General features: G+C 48.0%; 1 protein-coding gene across 1 annotated transcript in view; it reads left to right on the top strand.

Annotated features, from left to right (window-relative positions):
* The window catches only part of CNTNAP1 (contactin associated protein 1), a 394,500-nt gene that overhangs the window by 248,588 nt on the left and 123,150 nt on the right, over window positions 1-22,762 (top strand). Inside the window, 1 exon segment of the mRNA XM_030221745.1 lies at window positions 797-970. Coding sequence (XP_030077605.1) covers window positions 797-970 — 174 coding nt within the window.

Below are 22,762 nucleotides of genomic sequence, written 5' to 3'. Positions count from 1 at the left end.
TTAGCATATTAGTGGCTAGCCCCGACCAAACAATTTAACCAGTCAGTAGCTGGCTAAATCGTTTTGAATATCGGGCAGTTTGTCCATTTGTCCTTCATAAGCTAAATTGGAATGTAGACAATTAAATGTCTCTCCTAATTCTACAAGTGGCGTAGCTAGGTGGGGTCATGGGGGCCTGGGCCCTCCAAATTTGCTCTGGGCCCCTGGTTGGCTGGCGGGGGTCCCCAACCCCTGCCAGCTGAAGACTTCATTCAGCGCTGGTCTGCGGCAGCGCCAGTGCATTGCCTGCCCTGCTCTCGCTTCCCCTCACGTCGGGCACGCTCCTCTTAATGAAATTCATGCTCAGTTTCACTAAAAGGAGCATGCCGGACGTGAGGGGGAGAGAGCAGGGCAGGCAATGTGGCAGCACTGGAGACCAGCGCTGGACGAAATCTTCAGCTGGTGGGGGTTGGGGACCCCCGCCAGCCAAGTTATTTGTGGCGCCGGTGTTTTAGCTGGCAGGGGTTGGGGTCCTCCGCCAGACAGCAGCAGCAGTGGGTGGCAGGGGGGGGTGGCGAGGTGGTGGAGGGGAGGGGCGGTGAGGGCTCTGGCCTCCTCCCACCTTGAGGTCTGGTTACACCACTGAATGCTATAGTCAGGCCCCATGCAGGTAGTTGAAAAAGAAGAGATTCATCCTTCCTTTCTTGAAACAGTTCCTCTGAATACATTGTACAGAAATCTTTTGGTGTTTTCGTTCACTTCATTGGCTGGGTTGTGTTAATTTGTATTGTGTAACCCTTCATTAATGTTCTTCCAGGAAACAGTTGGAATACAGTCACCTTTACTAAGGGGACCGGCATACTCTTCCCAACATTCAGACCTGGTGTCAGTGCTGACATCTCCTTCTACTTTAAGACTACATCTCGATCTGGTGTCTTCATGGAGAATTCGGGACACAAGTTTAGGAACTATATCCGAATTGAGCTCAACAGTGAGTTTTGGTTTTATTTTGCTAGGCAGAACTGCCCTATGTCAGCTCCAGAATTCTGTTTTTCTCTCTTGTTTTATGTATAAGGTTCAGAGGATAGGTTAGGGGAAGCAGGTAGAGATAAGAACGGAAAGGGAATACGGAGTTAAATTCTTGTAATGATAATCATCCATCACACTTTATCTGGTTAAAATCACCAGAAAATTCAGGACCTAAATATGCATACCTTAGGGCAGGGTTTTCTCAAGCTGGTCCCGGTGTACCCTTTAGCCGTCCTGTCTTCAGGATATGTGCAATGAGTGTGCATGAAGGAGTCTTGCTTGCTGATTATGGATATCTTGACAGACAGACCAGCTGTGGGAGTAGTCCAGGACCAGCGTGAGAAAAACTGCCCAAGGAGTCAAAGGACTAGCAACAAAGCCAGCTTGTGGCTTATAGCAGGACAGCTTCTGCCTTGCTCAGTTGCCACACCAATGTCTTCTATTTGGGTTAGGATTTCGGAAACCCAGACAGATAAGCAGCTAAGATGTTCTGTTGCTCTGTGAAACCCATCAATAAACTGGATTTTGATAGAATATAATTTGTATGTTAATATTTTGATCTTTGAGGTTTTTTTCCTGTCAGTTTTGATGATGATATAGGCCAGTGACTAGAGCTGGTATAAATTTTCCTTCTCCATGACAACCGGTGCTTTGGAGAAGGAAGAGGAGCTTTTTAAAGAGAGAAATATCTGTGTGTGTTTCTCTGCTGAGACGTGATTCTGTGGAAAACTCAGTGAAGGCAGAACCAGGGCTGGTCTTAGCAATTGTGGGGCCCTGTGCAGACGAGTTCGGTGGGCCCCCCATCCCACCTAGCCCCACCCCTTGTTGATAAGATGTGTTTTAAACATATTTTTTATTTCAAATAAAGACAAATCAAGCAAACTTGTACAGAAAAACTAATTCAAATATGCACAATGCTATCATAGGAAACCTATGGGTTCAAAAAGCAAAACCATGTGCATGTAAGGACTGGATAAATGAATTAAAACAAATCCCCTTCCATATCATCATGCTGATCAATCCATAGACTGGTGGGTTGTGTCCATCTACCAGCAGGTGGAGATAGAGAGCAATCCTTTTGCCTCCCTATATGTGGTCATGTGCTGCCGGAAACTCCTCAGTATGTTCTCTATCTCAGCAGGTGGTGGTCACACACAACAGCAGCTCTGGCTAGGTCTCCAAGCCTAATTTTTAGGTTTTGTTGAGTACCTGGGGTTGAGGGCTCTTCTTGAGCAAGTGCAAACCTGGTGGTGCCAGGTCCCTCCTTTTCTCCCCCCTCCCGCTGTCTCCGTTAAAAAAAAAAAAAAAAATTTGGACGTCCTTAAGGGCGTTTATTTCAACGTTTATTTCAACGTTTATTGCAGCTGCTCACTGGGACACCAGTTCGTTACAGCTCGGAGCAAGAAGCAGGTAATTTTTACCTTTTTGTAGCGGGCAGGGGGTTCCCCGTTCGGTCTCCACGTGGCTTATGGCGTTGGAGGGCGAGGGCGCGAGGATTCGGTCCCCGGACCGCGTGGGTGCGTCTAGCGGGGATGCGGGGATTTCAAAACCTGAATCGCCTTTGTTAGGCATCAGTTTGGAGTCCGGTCAGTGTCCTGGTTCCTCCTCCGGTGCGGCGGTTTTTCCCCGCCATAAGCGCCCATCCCCCGCTGCTCGCCCACTCCATGTTGGCCGGCCACTCTGCTCGGACGGCTTCTTCTTGGGCCGCCCTCGAGCTGGGAGACGTTAATACTATGGTCGCCCTTGATTCGGGCGATGGTAAGAAAGCGGCCAAAGTTAAGCGCCGTTCTTCCCGCGCGGCTCCTTCTTGGAGTTTCGCGCCGGACGCCATTTTGGATGCGCAGCACGTTTCTCCCCCGCTCTTGCGAGCGCCGGTTGAGGGTGCAGCTAAGGCCGTGGCCCAAGCTGCAGAAGTGCACAGTTCGGGGGGATTCTCCCCTGAGTTCATTTTGCTGCTGCATCAGGCTTTTCTTATGCAAAACGCTGCCCCTGCCCCCCTGTCAGATAACGGGGTTGAGGCCTCCGGAAGTAAACGCCCTCGGGTGGATTTCCAGGCCCTAGAGGACTCTGTCTCCTCTGATGTAGATGAGGGCAGCGTATCTGAGTTCTCCCAACGGTCCTTTGGGGATTCCTTGGAGGAGACGGATTCCCGCTCGGATGGAGCAGATGACCCCTCTGCAGCACGGATCTTTCGCTCAGAGGATTTGCCCAACCTGTTAGTGCAGGCCATGAGCATTTTGAAGATTTCCTCTCCGGAGGACGTCTCTCCCTCAGCCTCTGTTGGCTCCGCCATTATGCTGGGGACGAAGCGCCCGCCTAGAACCTTCCACGTGCATGAAGCCATGCGCACCTTGATTTCGGCTCAATGGGATGTCCCAGAAGCGAGCCTGAAAGTGGCTAGGGCTATGTCCCGCCTCTATCCTCTGCCTGAAGGTGAACGGGAGGCCTTTCTTTGGCCTACAGTGGATTCTTTAATCACTGCGGTGACTAAGAAAACGACGTTGCTGGTGGAAGGTGGCACGGCCCTAAAGGACGCTCAAGACAGAAGATTGGAGGCGGCCTTAAGGTCGTCCTTCGAGGCGGCTGCTTTAAATTTGCAGGCCTCAGTTTGCGGCTCCTATGTGGCCAGGGCGTGCCTGACGATTGTGCAGCGGGCTTCCCCCTCGGATCCTTCCTTGAGGGCTGATTGGCCGGCCCTGGAATCGGGCTTGGCTTATTTGGCAGACTTGCTGTATGATTTCTTGAGAGCCTCAGCTAAAGGTATGGCTCAGACAGTCTCTGCGCGGCGGTGGCTTTGGCTGAAGCATTGGTCTGTGGACCACGCCTCTAAGTCTCGCCTGGCTAAGTTGCCTTTTAAAGGCAAGCTGCTTTTTGGGGTCGAGCTGGACAAAATTGTGACCGATCTCGGCACGTTTAAGGGCAAGAGGTTACCAGAGGTCAGGGCTCGGGCCAGTGGTGCTCGCCCCGGGTCCTCCAAAGGACGGTTTCAGGAAGCCCGTCGGTATTGCCCGGGCAAGTCGGGCTCCTCTGCCCCCTCTTCCTTCAAGAGGAACTTCTCCCCCAAGCAGCATTCCTTTCGCAGAGACCGCCGTCCCGGAGGTGCTTCCTCCGGTCCTCCCCCAGGGTCTCGTACCCAATGACGGGGCCCTGGTCCATGGCCCAGTGCAGATTGGAGGACGCCTGTCCTCGTTTCTGGGCGAGTGGACCAGGGTAACTTCAGACGCTTGGGTCCTGGAAGTCATAAGAGACGGCTACAAGCTAGAGTTCTGCCGACCCTCAAGAGACGGGTTTGTACTCTCTCCCTGCAAGTCTCCGGTCAAAGCTATGGCAGTGCAGCAGACTTTGGACAATCTGATCCGCCTGGGTGCGGTCGTTCCGGTGCCAGAAGATCAGCTTGGCAAGGGACGTTACTCCATTTACTTTGTGGTACCAAAGAAAGGAGGTTCTGTACGGCCTATCCTCGACCTCAAAGGGGTCAGTCGGGCCTTGAAAGTTCGGCACTTCCGAATGGAGACTCTCTGCTCTGTTATAGCGGCAGTGAAGGCAGGGGAGTTCCTGGCATCCTTGGACATCAAGGAAGCTTACCTGCATATTCCCATCTGGCCTCCTCATCAATTCTTTCTGCGTTTTGCAGTCCTGGGCCGACACTTCCAGTTCAGAGCCCTCCCGTTCGGTTGGCTACTGCTCCGCGGACCTTCTCCAAAGTAATGGTGGTCATCGCGGCCTTCCTTCGAAAGGAAGGAGTACAAGTCCATCCTTATCTGGACGACTGGTTGATCCGAGCCCCCTCTTATGCAGAGTGCAGCAGAACTGTAGACCGGGTGATTGCTCTTCTGAGCTCCCTGGGGTGGATCATCAACTGGGAGAAAAGCCAGCTGCGCCCGACTCAGTCCCTGGAATATCTGGGAGTTCGTTTTGACACCCAAGTGGGCAGAGTGTTCCTGCCAGACAATCGAATTGTCAAGCTTCAGGCTCAGGTGGACCAGTTCCTAGTAGCCTCTTCTCTTCGGGCTTGGGACTATGTGCAGCTGTTGGGCTCTATGACGGCCACGATGGAAGTAGTGCCCTGGGCCAGGGCTCATATGAGACCACTACAACTCTCTCTGCTGCAGCGCTGGACTCCAGTGTCGGAGGATTACGCTGTGCGCCTTCCCTTGGACCTAGCGGTGCGCAAGGCGCTGAGCTGGTGGCTGAGGACAGACAAGTTGTCCGCAGGGATGCCTCTTTTGACCCCGGAGTAGGTTGTCGTCACGACGGACGCCTCTTTGACGGGCTGGGGAGCCCATTGCTTGGGAAGGACAGCGCAGGGGCTCTGGTCTCCTGCAGAGGCAAAGTGGTCTATCAACCTCCTGGAACTCAGAGCCATTCGGTTGGCGCTTTTGGAGTTTCTCCCGGTACTGGCGTTGAAGCCAGTACGGGTCCTGTCGGACAATGCCACGGCTGTGGCCTATGTCAATCGCCAGGGAGGTACCAAGAGCGCCCCTCTAGCCAAGGAGGCCATGAATCTATACCAGTGGGCGGAAGCGAACCTGGAACAGCTGTCGGCGGCCCACATTGCCGGAGTCATGAATGTCAAGGCGGACTTTCTCAGTCGCCGTACCTTGGATCCCGGAGAGTGGCAGCTATCGGCTCAGGCGTTCTTGGACATCACGAAGCGCTGGGGCCAGCTGAGCCTAGATCTGATGGCGTCATCGGCCAATTGCCAAGTGCCGCACTTTTTCAGCAGAGGATGGGACCCTCGATCTCTGGGAGTAGATGCTCTTCTCCAACAGTGGCCGACACAGGAGCTTCTCTATGTGTTCCCGCCCTGGCCCATGTTGGGCAGGGTGCTAGACCAGGTGGCAAAGCATCCGGGCCGGGTAATCCTGGTGGGTCCGGACTGGCCCAGACGTCCCTGGTATGCGGACTTAATCAGGCTCTCAGTGGACGGACCTCTGCGACTGCCAGCTGAGCAGGGCCTGTTGCATCAGGGTCCCGTGGTGATGGAGGATCCCTCCAACTTTGGTCTTACGGCCTGGCTATTGAGCGGCAGCGTCTGAGGAAGAAAGGCTTCTCAGACAAGGTCATCGCCACTATGCTGAGAGCGAGGAAGCGCTCTACTTCTACTGCTTACGCCAGGGTTTGGCGTACCTTTGCATCGTGGTGTGAGGCAGGCTCACTTTCTCCCTTCACTGCTCCAATTTCTTCAGTGTTGGCGTTCCTGCAAGAAGGTCTGGAGAAAGGCCTGTCGCTCAGTTCCCTTAAAGTCCAGGTAGCGGCTCTGGCTTGCTTCAGGGGCTGCCTGAAGGGTGCTTCCCTGGCTTTGCAGCCAGATGTGGTGCGCTTTCTCAAGGGAGTTAATCACCTGCGCCCTCCTCTGCATTCAGTGGTACCTGCGTGGAATCTCAATCTGGTGCTATGAGCCTTGCAGAAGCCGCCTTTTGAACCCTTGTCAAGGGCATCTCTGAAAGACCTGACGTTGAAAGCAGTCTTTTTGGTGGCTATCACTTCAGCCAGAAGAGTTTCCGAGCTCCAGGCGTTATCATGTCGAGAGCCCTTTCTGCAGTTCACTGAGGCAGGAGTGTCTATTCGCACAGTGCCTTCCTTCCTGCCCAAGATTGTTTCTCGCTTCCATGTGAATCAGCAGCTCTGTCTCCCATCCTTTCGTAGGGAGGACTACCCAGAGGAGTACTCTGCTCTCAAATATCTAGATGTGAGACGAGTCATCATCAGATACTTGGAAGTGACCAATGATTTCCGGAAGTCGGATCATCTGTTTGTCCTGTTTGCAGGTCCTCGTAAGGGTCTGTAGGCTGCTAAGCCTACAGTGGCAAGATGGGTCAAGGAAGCCATTGCAGCGGCTTTTGTGGCCGCGGGGAAGGTGCCGCCTATCCGGCTGAAGGCTCACTCCACTAGAGCTCAGGCGGCCTCGATGGCGGAGGCCGGGTCCGTCTCCTTGGAAGAGATTTGCAAGGCGGCAACTTGGGCATTGGCTCATACCTTCTCCAGGCATTACTGCTTGACTGTGGCTGCTCGGGCGGAGGCCCGGTTTGGAGCTTCAGTGTTGCGGTCAGGGATTTCTATGTCCCGCCCTGGGTGAGTACTGCTTCGTTACATCCCACCAGTCTAAGGATTGATCAGCATGATGATATGGAAGGTAAAATTATGTATCATACCTGATAATTTTCTTTCCATTAATCATAGCTGATCAATCCATAGCCCCGCCCAGATATCTGTACTGTTTTTATTCTGGTTGCATTTCAGGTTCAAGTTTAGTCTTCAGTTCCTGTTCAGGAGGACTTCGTGTTCAAGTTTTTTCAATTGGATTCTTCAGGAGTTGAGACGATTTTGTGTTACAGTGAGCTGCTGCATTTCTCTCTCCTCCGTTTTACGGGGCTGGATTGAGACCTAAATTCTGCCGGCGCTCCCTCCCGCTTCGTGCGGCTGTAGGGCAGCTTTCTACCCCTCCCGCTTCTGCGGAGTTGGGGTCAGTCAGCTCCTCCCACGGTTGCAGGATAAGCCAGATCCCCCCCGCATCGGCGGGTGTGGTGTCCCTCCCCCGCTCCGCGGGGATGAGCTGGACGGATTCCCCTCCCCCACTTGTGTGGGGATGAGCTGGGTTAATTCCCCTCCCCCGTTTCGGCGGTGGTGAGCTGGGCAGAGAGTCCTTTTGTGGGTGTAATTCTCTAAGTGCTGAGTCCTGCGGATGGAGCTTTGATATCGACATACTGAGGAGTTTCCGGCAGCACATGACCACATATAGGGAGGCAAAAGGATTGCTCTCTATTTCCACCTGCTGGTAGATGGACACAACCCACCAGTCTATGGATTGATCAGCTATGATTAATGGAAAGAAAGTTATCAGGTATGATACATAATTTTACCTTAAAATGTAATACTTGGTAGCAATAATGAAACAGTGATTGAATATTCACATAGGAAGCAGCCTGAGCCAACAGATTTATTTTCCACTGAACATAATTAACTTTGTATGAACTTTGCTTCTAATAGTGTGCTGAACTGGACAATGTTATTATTATTATTAGCATTTGTATAGCGCTACCAGACGCACGCAGCACTGAACACCTGATACAAAGAGACAGTCCCTGCTCAAAAGAGCTTACAATCTAAATAATACAGACAGACAAGACAGTTACGGGTGAGGGAAGTTATGGATGAGAAGGGAGGAAGGGACAAGGGGAGGGCAATTGTGGCTAGGAGCCAAAAGCAGCAGTGAAAAGGTGGGTTTTCAGCATAGATTTGAAAACAGGTAGAGATGGAGCTAGACGTATAGGTCCAGGAAGTCTATTCCAGGCATAAGGTGCCGCGAGAGAAAAGGAGCGAAGCCTAGAGTTAGCAGTGGAGGAGAAGGAGGACGACAAGAGAGACTTGTCCAGTGAGCGGAGTTCACGGGGAGGAATGTAGGGAGAGATGAGAGCGGAGAGGTAGTGGGGGGGCTGCAGAGTGGATGCATTTAAAGGTCAGTATGAGAAGTTTAAACTGAATGCGGAAGCGGACAGAGAGCCAGTGAAGTGACTTGAGGAGCGGGCTAGTGTGGGTATAACGATTCTGGCGGAAAACAAGTCGTGCCGCAGAGTTTTGGACGGATTGGAAAGGAGAGAGAGATGGCTGAGCGGAAGACCAGTGAGAAATAAATTGCAATAGTCCAAGCAAGAGGCGACAAGGGTGTGGATAAGGGTTCTGGCAGCGTATTCAGAAAAAGAAGCGACAGGTTTTGGCGATCTGTTGAATATGGGCAGAGAAGGAGAGAGAGAAATCAATGATGACTCCAAGGTTATGAGCCGAGGAGACAGGGAGGATGTGAGAGCCATTAACAGAGATAGAGAAAGGGGGAAGAGGGGAGATGGGTTTAGGGGGAAAAATGAGAAGTTCCGTTTTAGTCATGTTGAGCTTTAGATGGCGTTGAGACATCCAAGCAGCAATGTCGGGCAAGCAGGCTGAGATTTTGTTCTGGATCGAGGTTGAGATTTCAGAAGGAGGTAGACGGACTCTGGACAGTTCTACATGAAGGAAACCCTTCCCTCATTAATCAATACCTTCTCTATGAAATTGGAATTATAATAATAATAATAATTAAAAAAGGCAAGTGTAATTTTATAATATACCACTGCATTCCACAAAGCAAAAGGAGCAAGTTCCCACATGCCATTATTTTTCTTTTGATGTAGGCACAGTATAAAAAAAGATTTTAAATGATCCCAGGTTTCAATCTAATTCATATTTAATGTGGGATAAAATGCCATAAATAAATAAATAAATAAATAAGTAAATAAGTAGATAGAAACTCTGAATGTTGAGCACCTGATTCTCATAACATGATGTCTGTTTAGTGGTCCTTTACTACTACTACTACTACTTAACATTTCTAGAGCGCTACTAGGGTTACGCAGTGCTGTACAAATTAACAAATAAGGGTCGTCCCTGCTCAGAAGAGCTTACAATCTAAAGGATGAAATGTCAAGTTGGGGTAGTCTAGATTTCCTGAGTAGAGGTGTTGTGATTAGGTGCCGAAGGCGACATTGAAGAGCAATGATTTGAAGATGGGTAGGGAGGGGGCCTGGCGTATGGGCTCAGGGAGTTTGTTCCAAGCATGGGGTGAGGCGAGGCAGAAAGGGCGGAGCCTAGAGTTGGCGGTGGTGAAAAAAATGTCTGCACGAATATAATAGTATTAGGGTGGCCTTTTAACCACCCCTCCAAATGACACAGATATTACCTTGATATTTTTTTACAGTATCTTCCCCTCCCCTCCCTCCCACCCACCCACCTACCTATTCCAGACCTCCTTCCCGCTCCCCTGAGCCGCAGGGTGCCCTCCCGGCACATACCTGAAGCCATCTGGTGGTTTAGTGGATTCTTCGGGGCAGGAAAGATTCCCAGTCTTTCCTGCCCGCTGCCAGCGCTGAACTTCTTGCTGCCACATCTTCTTTAAAATGGCTGCAGAGACTTCCAACGGCAGCCTTGCAAGAAGTCTCGTGAGGCCGCTGCTGGAAGTCTCAGCAGCCATTAAAGAGCGATACGGCAACAAGAGGGTCAGCACCAGCAGCGGGCAGGAAAGACTGGGAATCTTTCCTGCCCCAAAGAATCCACTTGACCACCAGGGTGGCTTTAGGTATGTGCCGGGAGGGCACCCTGTGGCTTGGGGGAGGGGAGGCAAAGAGATCACGGCAATAGCAGGGAGCGGGAGAGAGCACCGCGGGGCCCCTGGAAGTGTGAGGCCTTGTGCGACCGCCCCTGCCTAAGACCAGCCCTGGGTAGAACACAGATGAGAGAGGTGTTAGAGACTTCAACAGTTAAATTCACATGGGTTTCGTGGTAGTTCGAGGGAAAGGGAGGGAAATCCAACCCATTAATACCCTTTCACCTTAGGTGGAGGCAGTAGACACCATATACCAATGAAGGGACCAATGCAGCTGACCCTGGGAGCTCTTGTCAGGCCAGCACCCCACCCCCCGCCGAAACCAAGGATGCTCCTGAGGGGTGTTACGTCTGTGAGATTTGGGAGATTTTTGGAAAGACATGTGACAATACAGTAAAAGTGATGGGTCCAGGTTTAAGGAGTTGGACCTCTGCACATAAGCACATGTTCATCCTCCAAAGGTGCAGTTATATAGAATGGGTAGTTTATAAATAGAAGGGGAAAATATGCTAGACACATTGAAAAACCTGCAAAGTATTTACAGTGCACAAAGCAAACCTTTTTCAGAAGTCACTTTAGAAAATCTCCAAGTAGATAGACTCAAGAGCAACATCAGATTTTTTTTTTCTGTTAAGAAAAATGTGGTGGATGCATTGAATGGATTCCAAGGTGAGGTGATGGAAACAACATTAACAGAAATTAAGAAGGCGCAGAAAGCCAGAAATCAACTGTGGTTATGGCATTGCAAAGACCTCACACTCCTCATCTGCTGCAATATCTGTTTTGAGACCATAGAAAGAACCATAGCCAGCAGAATTTATGTTTAAACAATTTTTTTATTGAAAGTTATGGAAACAATTAACAACAACAGTTCTGTGTTTTCTGATTCAGAAGAAAAATTCCCTCACCTAGTCCCAACATTTTCTCCCAACCCCCCCCCCCCCCCCCCCGTAGCATTAATGTAAAGTACAAAAATCAACTCAAATCCCAAGCCAAGTGAGAATAGCAACCTATATAACAGACATACTAAATCACCTAAACAGCCTCCAATTCCCTGAACCTTTAAAGACCCAGCTCTATCCCCCAGAAAGTGCAGATCAAGATTAGAGATGTTGCAGACATCACCTATAACCTGTTAACGATAAGGCTATGACCCCGAGGACCCAGAATTTGCAAATACGGGTTCCAGAGCTGCATAAAGCGCTGTCTATGTTTGGGGGATCCCCTTGCCTCCTGGGCTTCCCAAGTGACCAAAAGGTGCACCTGATTCCTCCAGTGCCAAAATGCTGGTGGATCTGATGATGTCCAATATTGTAAAATAACTTTGCGGCACAAAAGAATAGCATTTTTGTTCAGGGGATGATAGGCACCAGTTTTATCAAGCAGAAATTGTTTGAATGACCCCTGAATCCTGTGATCCAACAGCCTCGACAAAAATCTCCCAACCCTTTCCCAGAAAAGCCGAATTCGTGGGCAGACCCAAAGAGCATGGTACAAAGTGTGAAGATCCTGACCACATTTAGAACAGCCAGGATCTCTGGGCACCCCCACATGAGCCAATTGCGCTTTTGACATATAAGCCCTCGGTATCACTCTATAGCCACACTCCCTGAGTCTCGCATCTGTTGTCAGAGTGGGAATACCCTGAAGTGTAGCAGCTACCTCCCAACCCTCCAAAGAGATCCCTGAATCCACTGCCCATCTAGCCTTCAATAGGGAAAAGTCTTTGCCAGGGTCCCGCTTGACTAAAATCCTACGCAACCCCGCGATCAAGCGATCCAAGTCCATTGCCTCTTTAAATAAATCTTGGATCCTGCATGACTTATATTCTGCCAGTGTCGCTATGCTCATATTAGCCCTCTCCTCAAGTCACTTCACTGGCTCCCCTATCCATTTCCGCATACAGTTCAAACTCCTCTTATTGACTTATAAGTGCATTCACTCTGTAGCTGTCCGCTCTCATCTCTCCCTACACTCCTTCCCGGGAACTCTGTTCATTGGGTAAATCTCTCTTATATGCCCACCTACTAGGACTAGGGGGCATGCGATGAAGCTACAAAGTAGTAAATTTAAAACGAATCGAAGAAAAGTTTTCTTCACTCAATGTGTAGTTCAACTCTGGAATTCTTTGCTAGAAAATGTGGTAAAGGCAGTTAGCAGAGTTTAAAAAAGGTTTGGATGGCTTCCTAAAGGAAAGGTCCATAGACAATTATTAAATTGGACTTGGGGGCCTAGTGGTTAGAGTGGTGGGCTTTGGTCCTGGGGAACTGGGTTCGATTCCCACTGCAGGCACAGGCAGCTCCTTGTGATTCTGGGCAAGTCACTTAACCCTTTATTTCCCCAGGTACAAATAAGTACCTGTATATACTATGTAAGCCACATTGAGCCTGCCATGAGTGGGAAAGCGCGGGGTACAAATGTAATAAAAAAAAATAAAATTAAACGGTGGAGGACTGAAAAGCGGACCGGAACTGGGTCCACAGCTTTCAGAGACACTGCCTAATATTGAAACTGTTTGATGCTCATACGTATGCTTAATGTTGATAATGCTTGATGTTCACACCAAATAGCTTAATATTTACCTAATATATGCTTACGTATGCTTATACATGCCTAATGTTGATATTGCTTGTTGTTCACACAAAACTGCTTAAGATATGCTTAGATATGCTCAATGTTGACACTGCTTGATCTCCACACAAAATCTTATTCACTAACACCACAGGCATTACTAACTATTATTAAAAATAGCCAACATGAATAGCAACAAATTGCTCATGCTAGTCTACTTCCTCCCCCTAATATACCACGCCTGGACCACTCCCAATATAACCAACAATCTACCCACAACACATAAACCCTATAGATAACCCAACTACAGCTCACCAGCCCAAAAGAACAACAACCAACAAAGAGGAAAAACAAATACATTGGGAAATAACCAACAGAAAGGGAAGAATGGACACAACAGAACCAGATACCAAGAAAGCAGGCAAATAATAAAAATTAACACAAACATGTCCCAAACTGAACCTTACCGACCAATCCAAATGGGATATGTAAACGCCAGATCAGTAGTAAATAAAACAGAGATCATAACAGACTGGATCACCACAGACAATCTTGATCTCCTATTCATCACTGAAACTTGGATTCATGACCTAAAAGACCCCATAATCTTAGATTTGTGCCCACCAGGATACAAAATCACCCACTGGACAAGAAACGGAAAAAGAGGAGGAGGAATAGCCATAATATACAAATCTGAGTTCACCATCACAACCACAGCCAAATCCACTCTACCACAACTTGAAATCGCCTCGGTAAGAATTAATCACCATAACTTGCGGGAACACCTTAATGCAGTTCTGCCCTACAGACCGCCAGGCAACTGGCAAGAATCCCAAACACACTTCATGGACTGTATCTCGAATACCTGTGTCTCTACTTCAAATCTAATCATAATTGGAGATATTAACCTGCACCTTGAAGATCTCAACTCTACAAGCACCCAAGAATGCGAAGAATTCCTACAAATACCCAGCCAACTCACAACAAAGGACACACACTAGACATTGTCACACACAAGTTTGATCCCGACTCAAACCTTATACTAACAGACACAAAATAGACACCTACACCGTGGTCCGACCACTATAAAACAAACATCTCCCTTCAATGGCGTACGAAAAACTCACCGAATAAACTAGAACGGAAAACTTACACCACGAGAGGAAAAATAGACCCAGTAATATTCTGGCAACAGATCTACTATAATGACTGGACAATAAAAGCAGATACAATCCAATTCCTCTCAGAATGGGACGACAGATGCAGATCCATATTAAACAATATTGCGGAGTCACGTGATGCGCTGAGAGGGCAAGACGCAAATCTCTGCTCTCTGAGGCCGAACGCCTAAAACCGTCATATATTGGCTTCAAACTGCCCAGAGTTAGCCGAAAAGACCTTAAAAGAGCGAGGAGAAGTCGTGGATGGACAAATTCGTCGAAAAGCTGAGCAAAATAATGCCTGCCCGGAGCGTCAAAAAGGAACTAGAGAAACCGCGAACAGCAGACTCGGGCGCGGAGCGTCAGGCGCCATGCGGTGGGTCTTCCTTTACAGAAGAGCAGCTCCTACAATTAACCACCGCCGTGACACGAGCGCTGGAACCGCGCTTCAAACAACTGTCAGCCCAGATAGGAAGCTTCGAAACCAGGCTAACGGATGTCACAAAGCAGGCTGGTGAATTAGAACATCGACTCTCTGAGCTCGAAGACTCCCATTCCCCGCTGCAGCAGTCTGTCACTCAGTTGCAGGACACGGTGAAAGCGCTCAACGAAAAACTAGATGACCTTGAGAACAGGTCTCGGCGCAGTAACTTGCGTTTAATTGGCCTGCCCGAGTCGGTCAGTGACACTGCCTTAGCCACTGTGGTGGAAAAATGGCTGAAGTCAGAATTTGCCTTGTCGGACCATTCGGGGGCTCTATGTTTGGAACGGGTGCACAGAGTGGGCAGAATGCAAGATGGCCGACAGGCCCCGCGTGCAGTCATCCTTAAGTTACACAATTATTTGCACAAGCTGGAGATTCTGAGAGGCTACAGATTAAAGCGGGAGACCACCATGTATGATGGACATCTCAGAAGAATCTTTCAAGATTACTCGGTCTCCTTGCAAGAACGACGGAGGAAGTTTAACCCATTTTGCCGCCGGCTGCAAGACCTCCAGATAAGATTTATGTTCACCTACCCAGCGGTGCTACGCGTCCGCCATGATGGCAGATGAAGAGCGTTCGACTCCGATCAAGCAGCAAAAGAATTCATCTCCGGATTAGAGCACGCACAGCCCGAACAGAAGGCCCAGAATGCCGGGAATGGTACAGCGTGATCTGGCTCTGGCTGTTGTAACTGGTGCAGTAAGTGATGATAGTTGATAATACAGTAGCATCACTAGGGCGAGAGGCCTCGTGCATGGTAGGGACTCCCTAATCAACACATACGGGTAGATGGATAGGGAGGTGGCGAAGGAAAGGGGCTGGGGTGGGAGTAGTTTTGGGGGGGAAGAAGGGGGGGGAGGAGTTCTATAGGGGGGCAGCACAAGATGCAAACACTAGCGAAGGCACATACTATTGGGTCAGTCTTGTACATCAGATAGTTTCACCAGAAGCAGTTGGGAGACATACAGGGGAGTGGTGTGCAGTGGGAGGGAAAGACCCCCGGAGCAAGGCTGGGTGCCCTGGGGCAATAGAACATTTTCAATTTTCTCGACCTTGGAACCCCACAGGTGTGTATGTCGACGGGTAGGGTACGCTTGGCCTCTTGGAATGTGGGAGGTATTTCCTCCCCAATCAAGAGAGCTAAAATCCTAGCAGCCCTTAATCGCCATAAAGTTGGAATAGCGTGTCTTCAGGAGACGCGACTCTCCCAGGAAGAACACGAGAAGCTAAAGCGCCACTGGGTGGGAGAAGTGTTTTGTTCCCCGGCCACAGGTCGTAAAGGGGGAGTAGCCATCTTAATCCACAAAACGCTCATGTGCTCCGCAAACTTGCAGTTCAAGGACGGAGAGGGGAGACTGGTGGGGGTTAAGCTTAACCTACAGGGGAAGGAGTTTTTATTGGCCTCGGTCTATGGCCCCAATACGTCTGCACAGCAGTTCTACGCCCAGTTATTAGCACGCTGCCAGGGCCAGGGAGTACAGCCATTAATACTAGCTGGAGATATGAATTTGGTTATGGACGCAAAATTAGATAGATCTCACTCATCGTCGCAGCGTTCAGTTCTCTCCCCCTCCATTCTCGAACTCTTCTGTCAGGAGCTAGGATTGGTAGATCCTTGGAGGATTCTGCATGGAGAGGAGAGAGACTACACTCACACTTCCAGAGCGCACCAAACGCAATCGAGAATAGATTACATTCTTGCTTCCCAGGATCTTTTTACTAAAATCACATCAGCCACAATTGGACCGGAAGAGATCTCCGATCATTCCCCCATTTGGGTAGAGATTGAGTCCGGGGCATCCTTCCAAGGGGCGCCGGGGTGGAGGTTTCCGACTCAAATGAGTTTCAATTACACTTACATAAAAAATGGGAGGAATTCAAAGATCACAACTCTGAGCACACAGAAGACACTATCTTGTTTTGGTCCACCGCCAAAGCGGTGCTCAGAGGCGAGATAATTGCCTATGTAAGCAACCGAAACAGAAAAATAACACAGAGAATAGTGGCTCTGGAAAAGGAGTTGAGAGGGGCTAGAAGAAAATACACCAGGGAACCCACTCAGTCCCATTATGAATTGTTCATGTCCATTAAGGCCGCCCTAAATAGCTTGTTACATGAAAGGACTATGAAATCCCTGTTATTCAGAAAATATCAGCTTTATAAATTTGAGGATAAAGCAGGCCGTATGATGGCCAGGCTGGTGAAAGGCGCTCGGAAGCCACACTTTATCCCAGCTATAAGAAGGAAGGGGGGCGGGATCACAAATAATTTAAAAGAAATTGCCCAGACCTTTTTAAACCATTTCGCCACATTATATGGGGGAAAGCGAGAGTTTACAAACGCAAAGACATCTATTAAGGCTTATTTGCAAAAATGGGACTTGGGGGATATCCTGACAGCCCACCAGGACTTGTTAAATCAGCCGGTGGCAGCGAAGGAGCTGCAGAAGGCCATAGGGGCATTGAAACAACATTCTGCACCAGGCCCCGATGGGCTGTCTGGTGAATTTTATAAAATGCTAAAAATGCAGATACTAGGCCCATTAATGGACTATCTTAACTCCGTGGTGGAGGCGGGCAGCCTCCCATTACATGAGAATATGGCTTCCATTTGCCTCATCCCCAAAAAAGATAAGGACCCCCTAGAACCTAGCTCCTATCGACCAATCTCACTCATAAATGTGGAAGTTAAATTGTTGTCCCGCATCCTGGCAGATAGACTGGCGCCCCTAATGCCACAACTGGTGCACGAGGAACAAGCAGGTTTTGTGAGAGGCCGTCAGTCCGTCCTCAATGTCAGGAAACTAATTTTAGCTGTGCTCTCAGGGGAACAACCGGAGGCAGACAAGATGCTTGCGAGCCTGGATGCGGAACGTGCTTTTGACAGAGTGGAATGGCCATTTTTGTTTGAAGTCCTGAAGGACAGAGGCTTGACAGGGTGGTTCCTTCAAGCTGTGGGGTCATTGTATACAAATCCGCGGGCCAGGATTCGGGTAAATGGGGTCCTCACGGAGAGCTTTGCCATCGAAAGGGGCACTAGGCAGGGCTGCCCCCTGTCCCCATTGCTTTTTCTGTTAACACTTGAGCCGTTGTTGGCCGAGATTCGTGAGAACAACGACATAAAAGGTATCCAGGTGTCCGGGAGGGAAATAAAAGTGCTCGCATATGCGGATGATGTGCTGATGTTGCTGAGCGACCCACAGGGTTCGTTACCAGCTCTCCTTTCCGTCCTAGATAGCTATGGTCACCTCTCTGGCTACAAACTTAATCGAACAAATTCCCTGGCCCTACCACTTAGTGAGGCAGTGGAACACACATGGAGGGGCCCGTTTCCACTACTTTGGGCAAAACACCAGATCAGATACCTGGGAGTAATCATACCAGTTGATATGAAAAAACTGTACGAGCTCAATGTCCTTCCCCTACTAGAGATAACTAGGAGACTGTTGCGGTTGTGGGGTGCGTGTCCTCTCTCTCTCACGGGTTGGGTGGGCCTTTTCAACATGATGATCGCTCCGAAATGGCTTTATATGTTCCAGATGTTGCCCCTGTATCTGAGGTCGAGGGAGGAGCGGGCCCTTAACCATTTGACACAGCAGTTTCTGTGGGATCGGAGGAGACCCAGACTGCCAATACAAGTAATACAGAAACCAAAATCTCATGGGGGGATGGGACTTCTCAGTATTCGGCATCTAACGATAGCGTGTGCCATGAGGCACATAAGAGATTGGCTAACCGGGACGCAAGATTTCTCGGCTACGCTCTTAGAGATGGGCCTGGCTCCCACTGCACACCTGGGGTGGGGATTACATTCTTTAGGACAGGGGTTGGAGGAGGGATTAGGAACGCACCCGTTAATGACAGCAGCCAGAGCAGCGTGGAAGTGGCTATGCAAGAGACATCACTTTGACTGGAAAGCGACCCCGTTTTTACCACTGCTTAACAATCCGGACTTTCCTGAGGGGACTTCCTCAGCTGCCTTTGCCCGCTGGCGGAGGAATGGAATACGATACATTGATCAGTTGGTGTCGGAGGAGGGCAAGACACGACCATTTGCGGAGCTGCAGCAGGAATTTAGATTGACTGAACGTGACCGGTTTGCCTATCTACAAATTCATCACTATAGCACAGCCTTGGGTTGGAGTAATTTGAGTGAGGATGTCCAGGATACCTTAAATACTGCTCTGACACTGGGAGCACAAAACCCAGTGCCGTTAAAATTCCATCATAGATTCCTGCAGGATTCAACAGAGGACATAGACTATCATACCAGAGCACGGAAATGGGCAGTTGACCTGCAGGCCGAGATCACAGGAGATGTACTGAGCAGATTTTTGACCTCCATACTCGGAACATCTCTCTTTACTCGATTCTGGGAGATGCAATATAAATTTGCTTTAAGACTGTACGTCTTCCCAACGAGGGCCTTCAAGGCAGGCTTTGGTCAATCAGATGCCTGCCCATGGTGTGCGGTGGCCCATGCCTCGCTGGCTCACATGTTTTGGTTTTGTCGTCATGCGTCGCAATTGTGGACTCTCATTCTTGGTGAGACGAAGAAATATTGGGGACGCTCAATCCAGAGACAACCTCTACTTCTTTTTGGAGAATTCAAACAAGCTAAACCCACATTGCCAGGTTTTTGTTCGTTTGTACAGCGGGCTGTTCTGATGGGAAAACGGGTCATCCTCCTCCATTGGAAAGAACACAGAGCACCATCTATTGGAGCATGGAGGTCACAAATGATAGAACTGCTGAAGATGGAGAGGCGCGGAGTTCAGGATCTGGACTCTAAAGAGGGTCGGGCGCTCCAGAAAACATGGGCGAGCTTTTGGGACACTCTGCAACCCCTAGCACGCAGTAGACTCCTGAATTGACAGTGTCATAGGAATGTAGGATAGACTGATGAGTGTTATCTTGTGTTGTTGGCGGGAAAGGGGGGGGGGGTAATGTGTGGGGGGTTATTCCTTGGGGGAGGGGGGAGGGAGAGGGGTTTGGGGAGGGGGGAGAGGGTGGGGGTTGGGAGAAAATTGTACATTGTTTCTAGACAGACATAATTGGATCATTGGAGGTGTTTGTATGTGGATAATGTCTGGTAAAGTTTTGTCATTGCTTCACAATAAAAAGATTTAAACATGAACAATATTGCTCCAATCCAAACCAGAACCTCACGTAGAAAGAATTCAATACCATGGTTCAATGAAGAGCTGAAAAATCTCAAAACACAAGTTAGAAGGTTAGAACGAGCATGGAATAAAAAGAAAGACGAACCCACACTCAACGCCTGGAAACAACTCCAAAGAAAATACAAATATACCATAAGACAAGCTGAAAGTTTACATTATAAAACTGTAATTGGACCAAACTACAAAGACACACATAAACTCTTCCAACTCGTGAATAAACTACTAGATACTACACCAGTCACAACCAACAGCAAAGACGCACCAGGAGCAGACAATCTCGCGAGATACTTCAACAAGAAAATCATACAACTACGACTCAAAATACCTGTCAGCACCATCGACTATGCTGAACTCCTTGATTGTCTAGACCCAGACCCTGGCATCCATCCAGCAGACAGAACCTGGACCAATTTCGAGACATTATCAGAGGATATCATCTCCCAAATGCTTAAAAGATTTGCCAAGTGGTGGAGGGGCTTCTGTGTTTCAATGACTCAGAGGGCTATGCTGTAGGGTTACCCATATCAGACAGGCCTCTGAGGAGAAACCAGACAAAGAGTGTCCCAACCTGGAGGATCCAAGATGGCGTTGAGGGAGGACGTACGTTAGTTGAGTTCCCGTTTTACACCAGAATGCCTGAAGAAGAAGGCGCGCTCCCCAGAGAATGGGGAAGAGAAAAGGCAAAGCCCATGGTGTTGTCCTCCTCGAACATGGCTGGGGTTCCCACCACTTCTCAATCTATTTTGGAGAGATTCGGGTTCATAACGTCGGGGATATCGGTTCCTGCTTCGGGGAACAGCAAGGCTTTATTGCCGAATCTCAGTGGAGAGGGAGTGACTTTGAGTCCCCCTGTTGGCACGACCCCTCCAAGACCCGGAAACAGTATTGCTTCGCTATGGAGATCAATAATGGAAACGCCCGAAGTGGGTTAGGATTTTCACGTGACCCGAGGAGGTCCTGGCGCAGCATCGACTTGGATAATAAACCAACTGGGGGATTGGAGAGTGAGCTCTTCCCCCCGAAGATATCTGGAGCGGTTTCTGTGGAGAAATTGGACTTGGTGAAGCCAATAATGTCATAATGGACGTAGTATAGGAACTGCAGCAGAATGTGAATAACTCTCTTCTTCAGATGTTTAAAATTTTTCACTATGTGAGTTAAAGAATTTATATTAATACCTATCTAACAAAGTGGAAGTCCAAGATATAAAAATAGAGACTTTGATTATGGAAATGGCTTCTCTATGACAATCAGACAATTTGGTAATGAAGAATAGTATCTTTTTTGTAAAAATTGGAATTTCTGGAGAACCAATTAAGGGAAAAGAACTTGAGAATGATAAATTTACCTATAATATCCTATATATCAGCTACTGAATTCTTGAAGAAATATTTCTCTGATACTTTGCTAATACCTTCTGATAGCCACCTATTGGTGACTAAAATTATATTTCCTTTATAAATCTTCTTTATCAGAGAAAAGAGATGTAAGTTTAACCGACATTTTGGAAAATTCAGAAGTTATAGATAATATAGAGTTATATTATTAGTGACTTTCGTCTTTGATTTAGATAGGAACAATGTTTTGAAATTGTATTTCCGATACATGGTTGATAGTTTTTTGGGTTCAAAGATGCATATATTTCCTGACACATCAAGGGAATCACAGACTGGGAGGAGGTATGAAGTCTTGGCTTTTAAGCCAGGAATCATTGCCCTAGGTGGGACCTTCCTAGCGTGATTCCCTTGTAAGTGTTTTATTTCCTTATTACTTATTTGTTTGAACCTAAGAAATTATAAGAGTTTGTGGAAACAGATGAAGAATGCTCTGCAGCAACTTCCTTCAGTTACCACTGTACCGGCTGCAATAACCGATTAACCTTCCTCCCTCAGAAAATGTGAAGTGTAAGATTAACCATTTTGAGTTTTTCTTGTTTTCTTTAAGATTGTTTTCCTGATCTTGGATCTTCCAATTGTGGGCAATTATGTAAATATATATTGTTGAGAGAAAATGTTTTCCTTTTTATATTAATTTCTGTATTTCCTTACATTTATGTGATAAATGTGAATGTAATTAAGTAAAATGATTAAAAAAAAGATTTGCCAAATCTCATTGCAACCTAGATATATGTCCAAACACCCTCATGACAACTGCCCCTAAACAATTCATAACAGACATAACAAAACATTTGAACTATATGTTACAAAATGGACTCTTCCCGAAGTAGAAAGGAAACATTCTACTCACCCCCATACCTAAAGATGCAAAGAAAAGTGCCAGTGAACTAACCAACTACAGGCCAGTAGCATCCATTCCATTAATAACCAAACTAACGGAAGGGTTGGTGACCAAACAACTCACAAACTATTTAAATAAATCTCAATACTCCACGACTCCCAGTCAGGATTTTGGTCTAACCACAGTACTGAAACAGTACTAGTCACTCTCATGTCTAATTTCAAACAAATGATTGCAACCGGAAAGAACATATTACTCCTACAATTCGACATGTCAAGCGCTTTCGACATGGTTGATCATGGAATGCTACTACACATCTTTGAGTACTTCGGAATTGGAGGTAACGTTCTCAAATGGTTCAAGGGATTCCTAACCACACGATCATACCAAGTGACATCCAACTTGACCACCTCAGCCACATGGACACCTGAATGCAGAGTCCCACAGGGATCCCCCCTCTCACCGACCCTATTCAACTAAATGATGATTTTTCCTCTTGGCCAAACTATTATCAAACCAAAACCTCAACCCATTTAAACAAGATCTAAAGGAGATTTCCAGTGACATTAACCAAAGTCTCCACACCATGCATTCATGGGCGGATGCATTTAGGCTGAAACTTAATGCAGAAAAAACCCAATGCCTAATAATCACCTCTCAACATAACAAAAACAAATTCATAGCCATTAACACACCAAATCTAAACCTTCCAATTTCGGACACCCTGAAAATTGTTGGAGTTACCATCGATCGACACCTAACACTCGAGAGCCATGCGAAAAACACAACCAAGGAGATGGTCCACTCAATGTGGAAGTTAAAAAGAGTAAGACCTTTCTTCCCAAGAACTGTTTTCCGTAACCTGATACAGTCAATGGTGCACAGTCATCTGGATTACTGCAACGCACTTTACGCCGGCTGTAAAGAGCAGATTATCAAAAAACATCAGACAGCCCAAAACACAGCAGCTAGACTCGTAT

This window comes from Microcaecilia unicolor, chromosome 12 (assembly GCF_901765095.1).
Source record: "Microcaecilia unicolor chromosome 12, aMicUni1.1, whole genome shotgun sequence".
Lineage (NCBI taxonomy): Eukaryota > Metazoa > Chordata > Amphibia > Gymnophiona > Siphonopidae > Microcaecilia > Microcaecilia unicolor.
The sequence above is the reverse complement of the archived record's forward strand: the minus strand, read 5'-3'. Positions and strand labels throughout refer to the sequence as shown.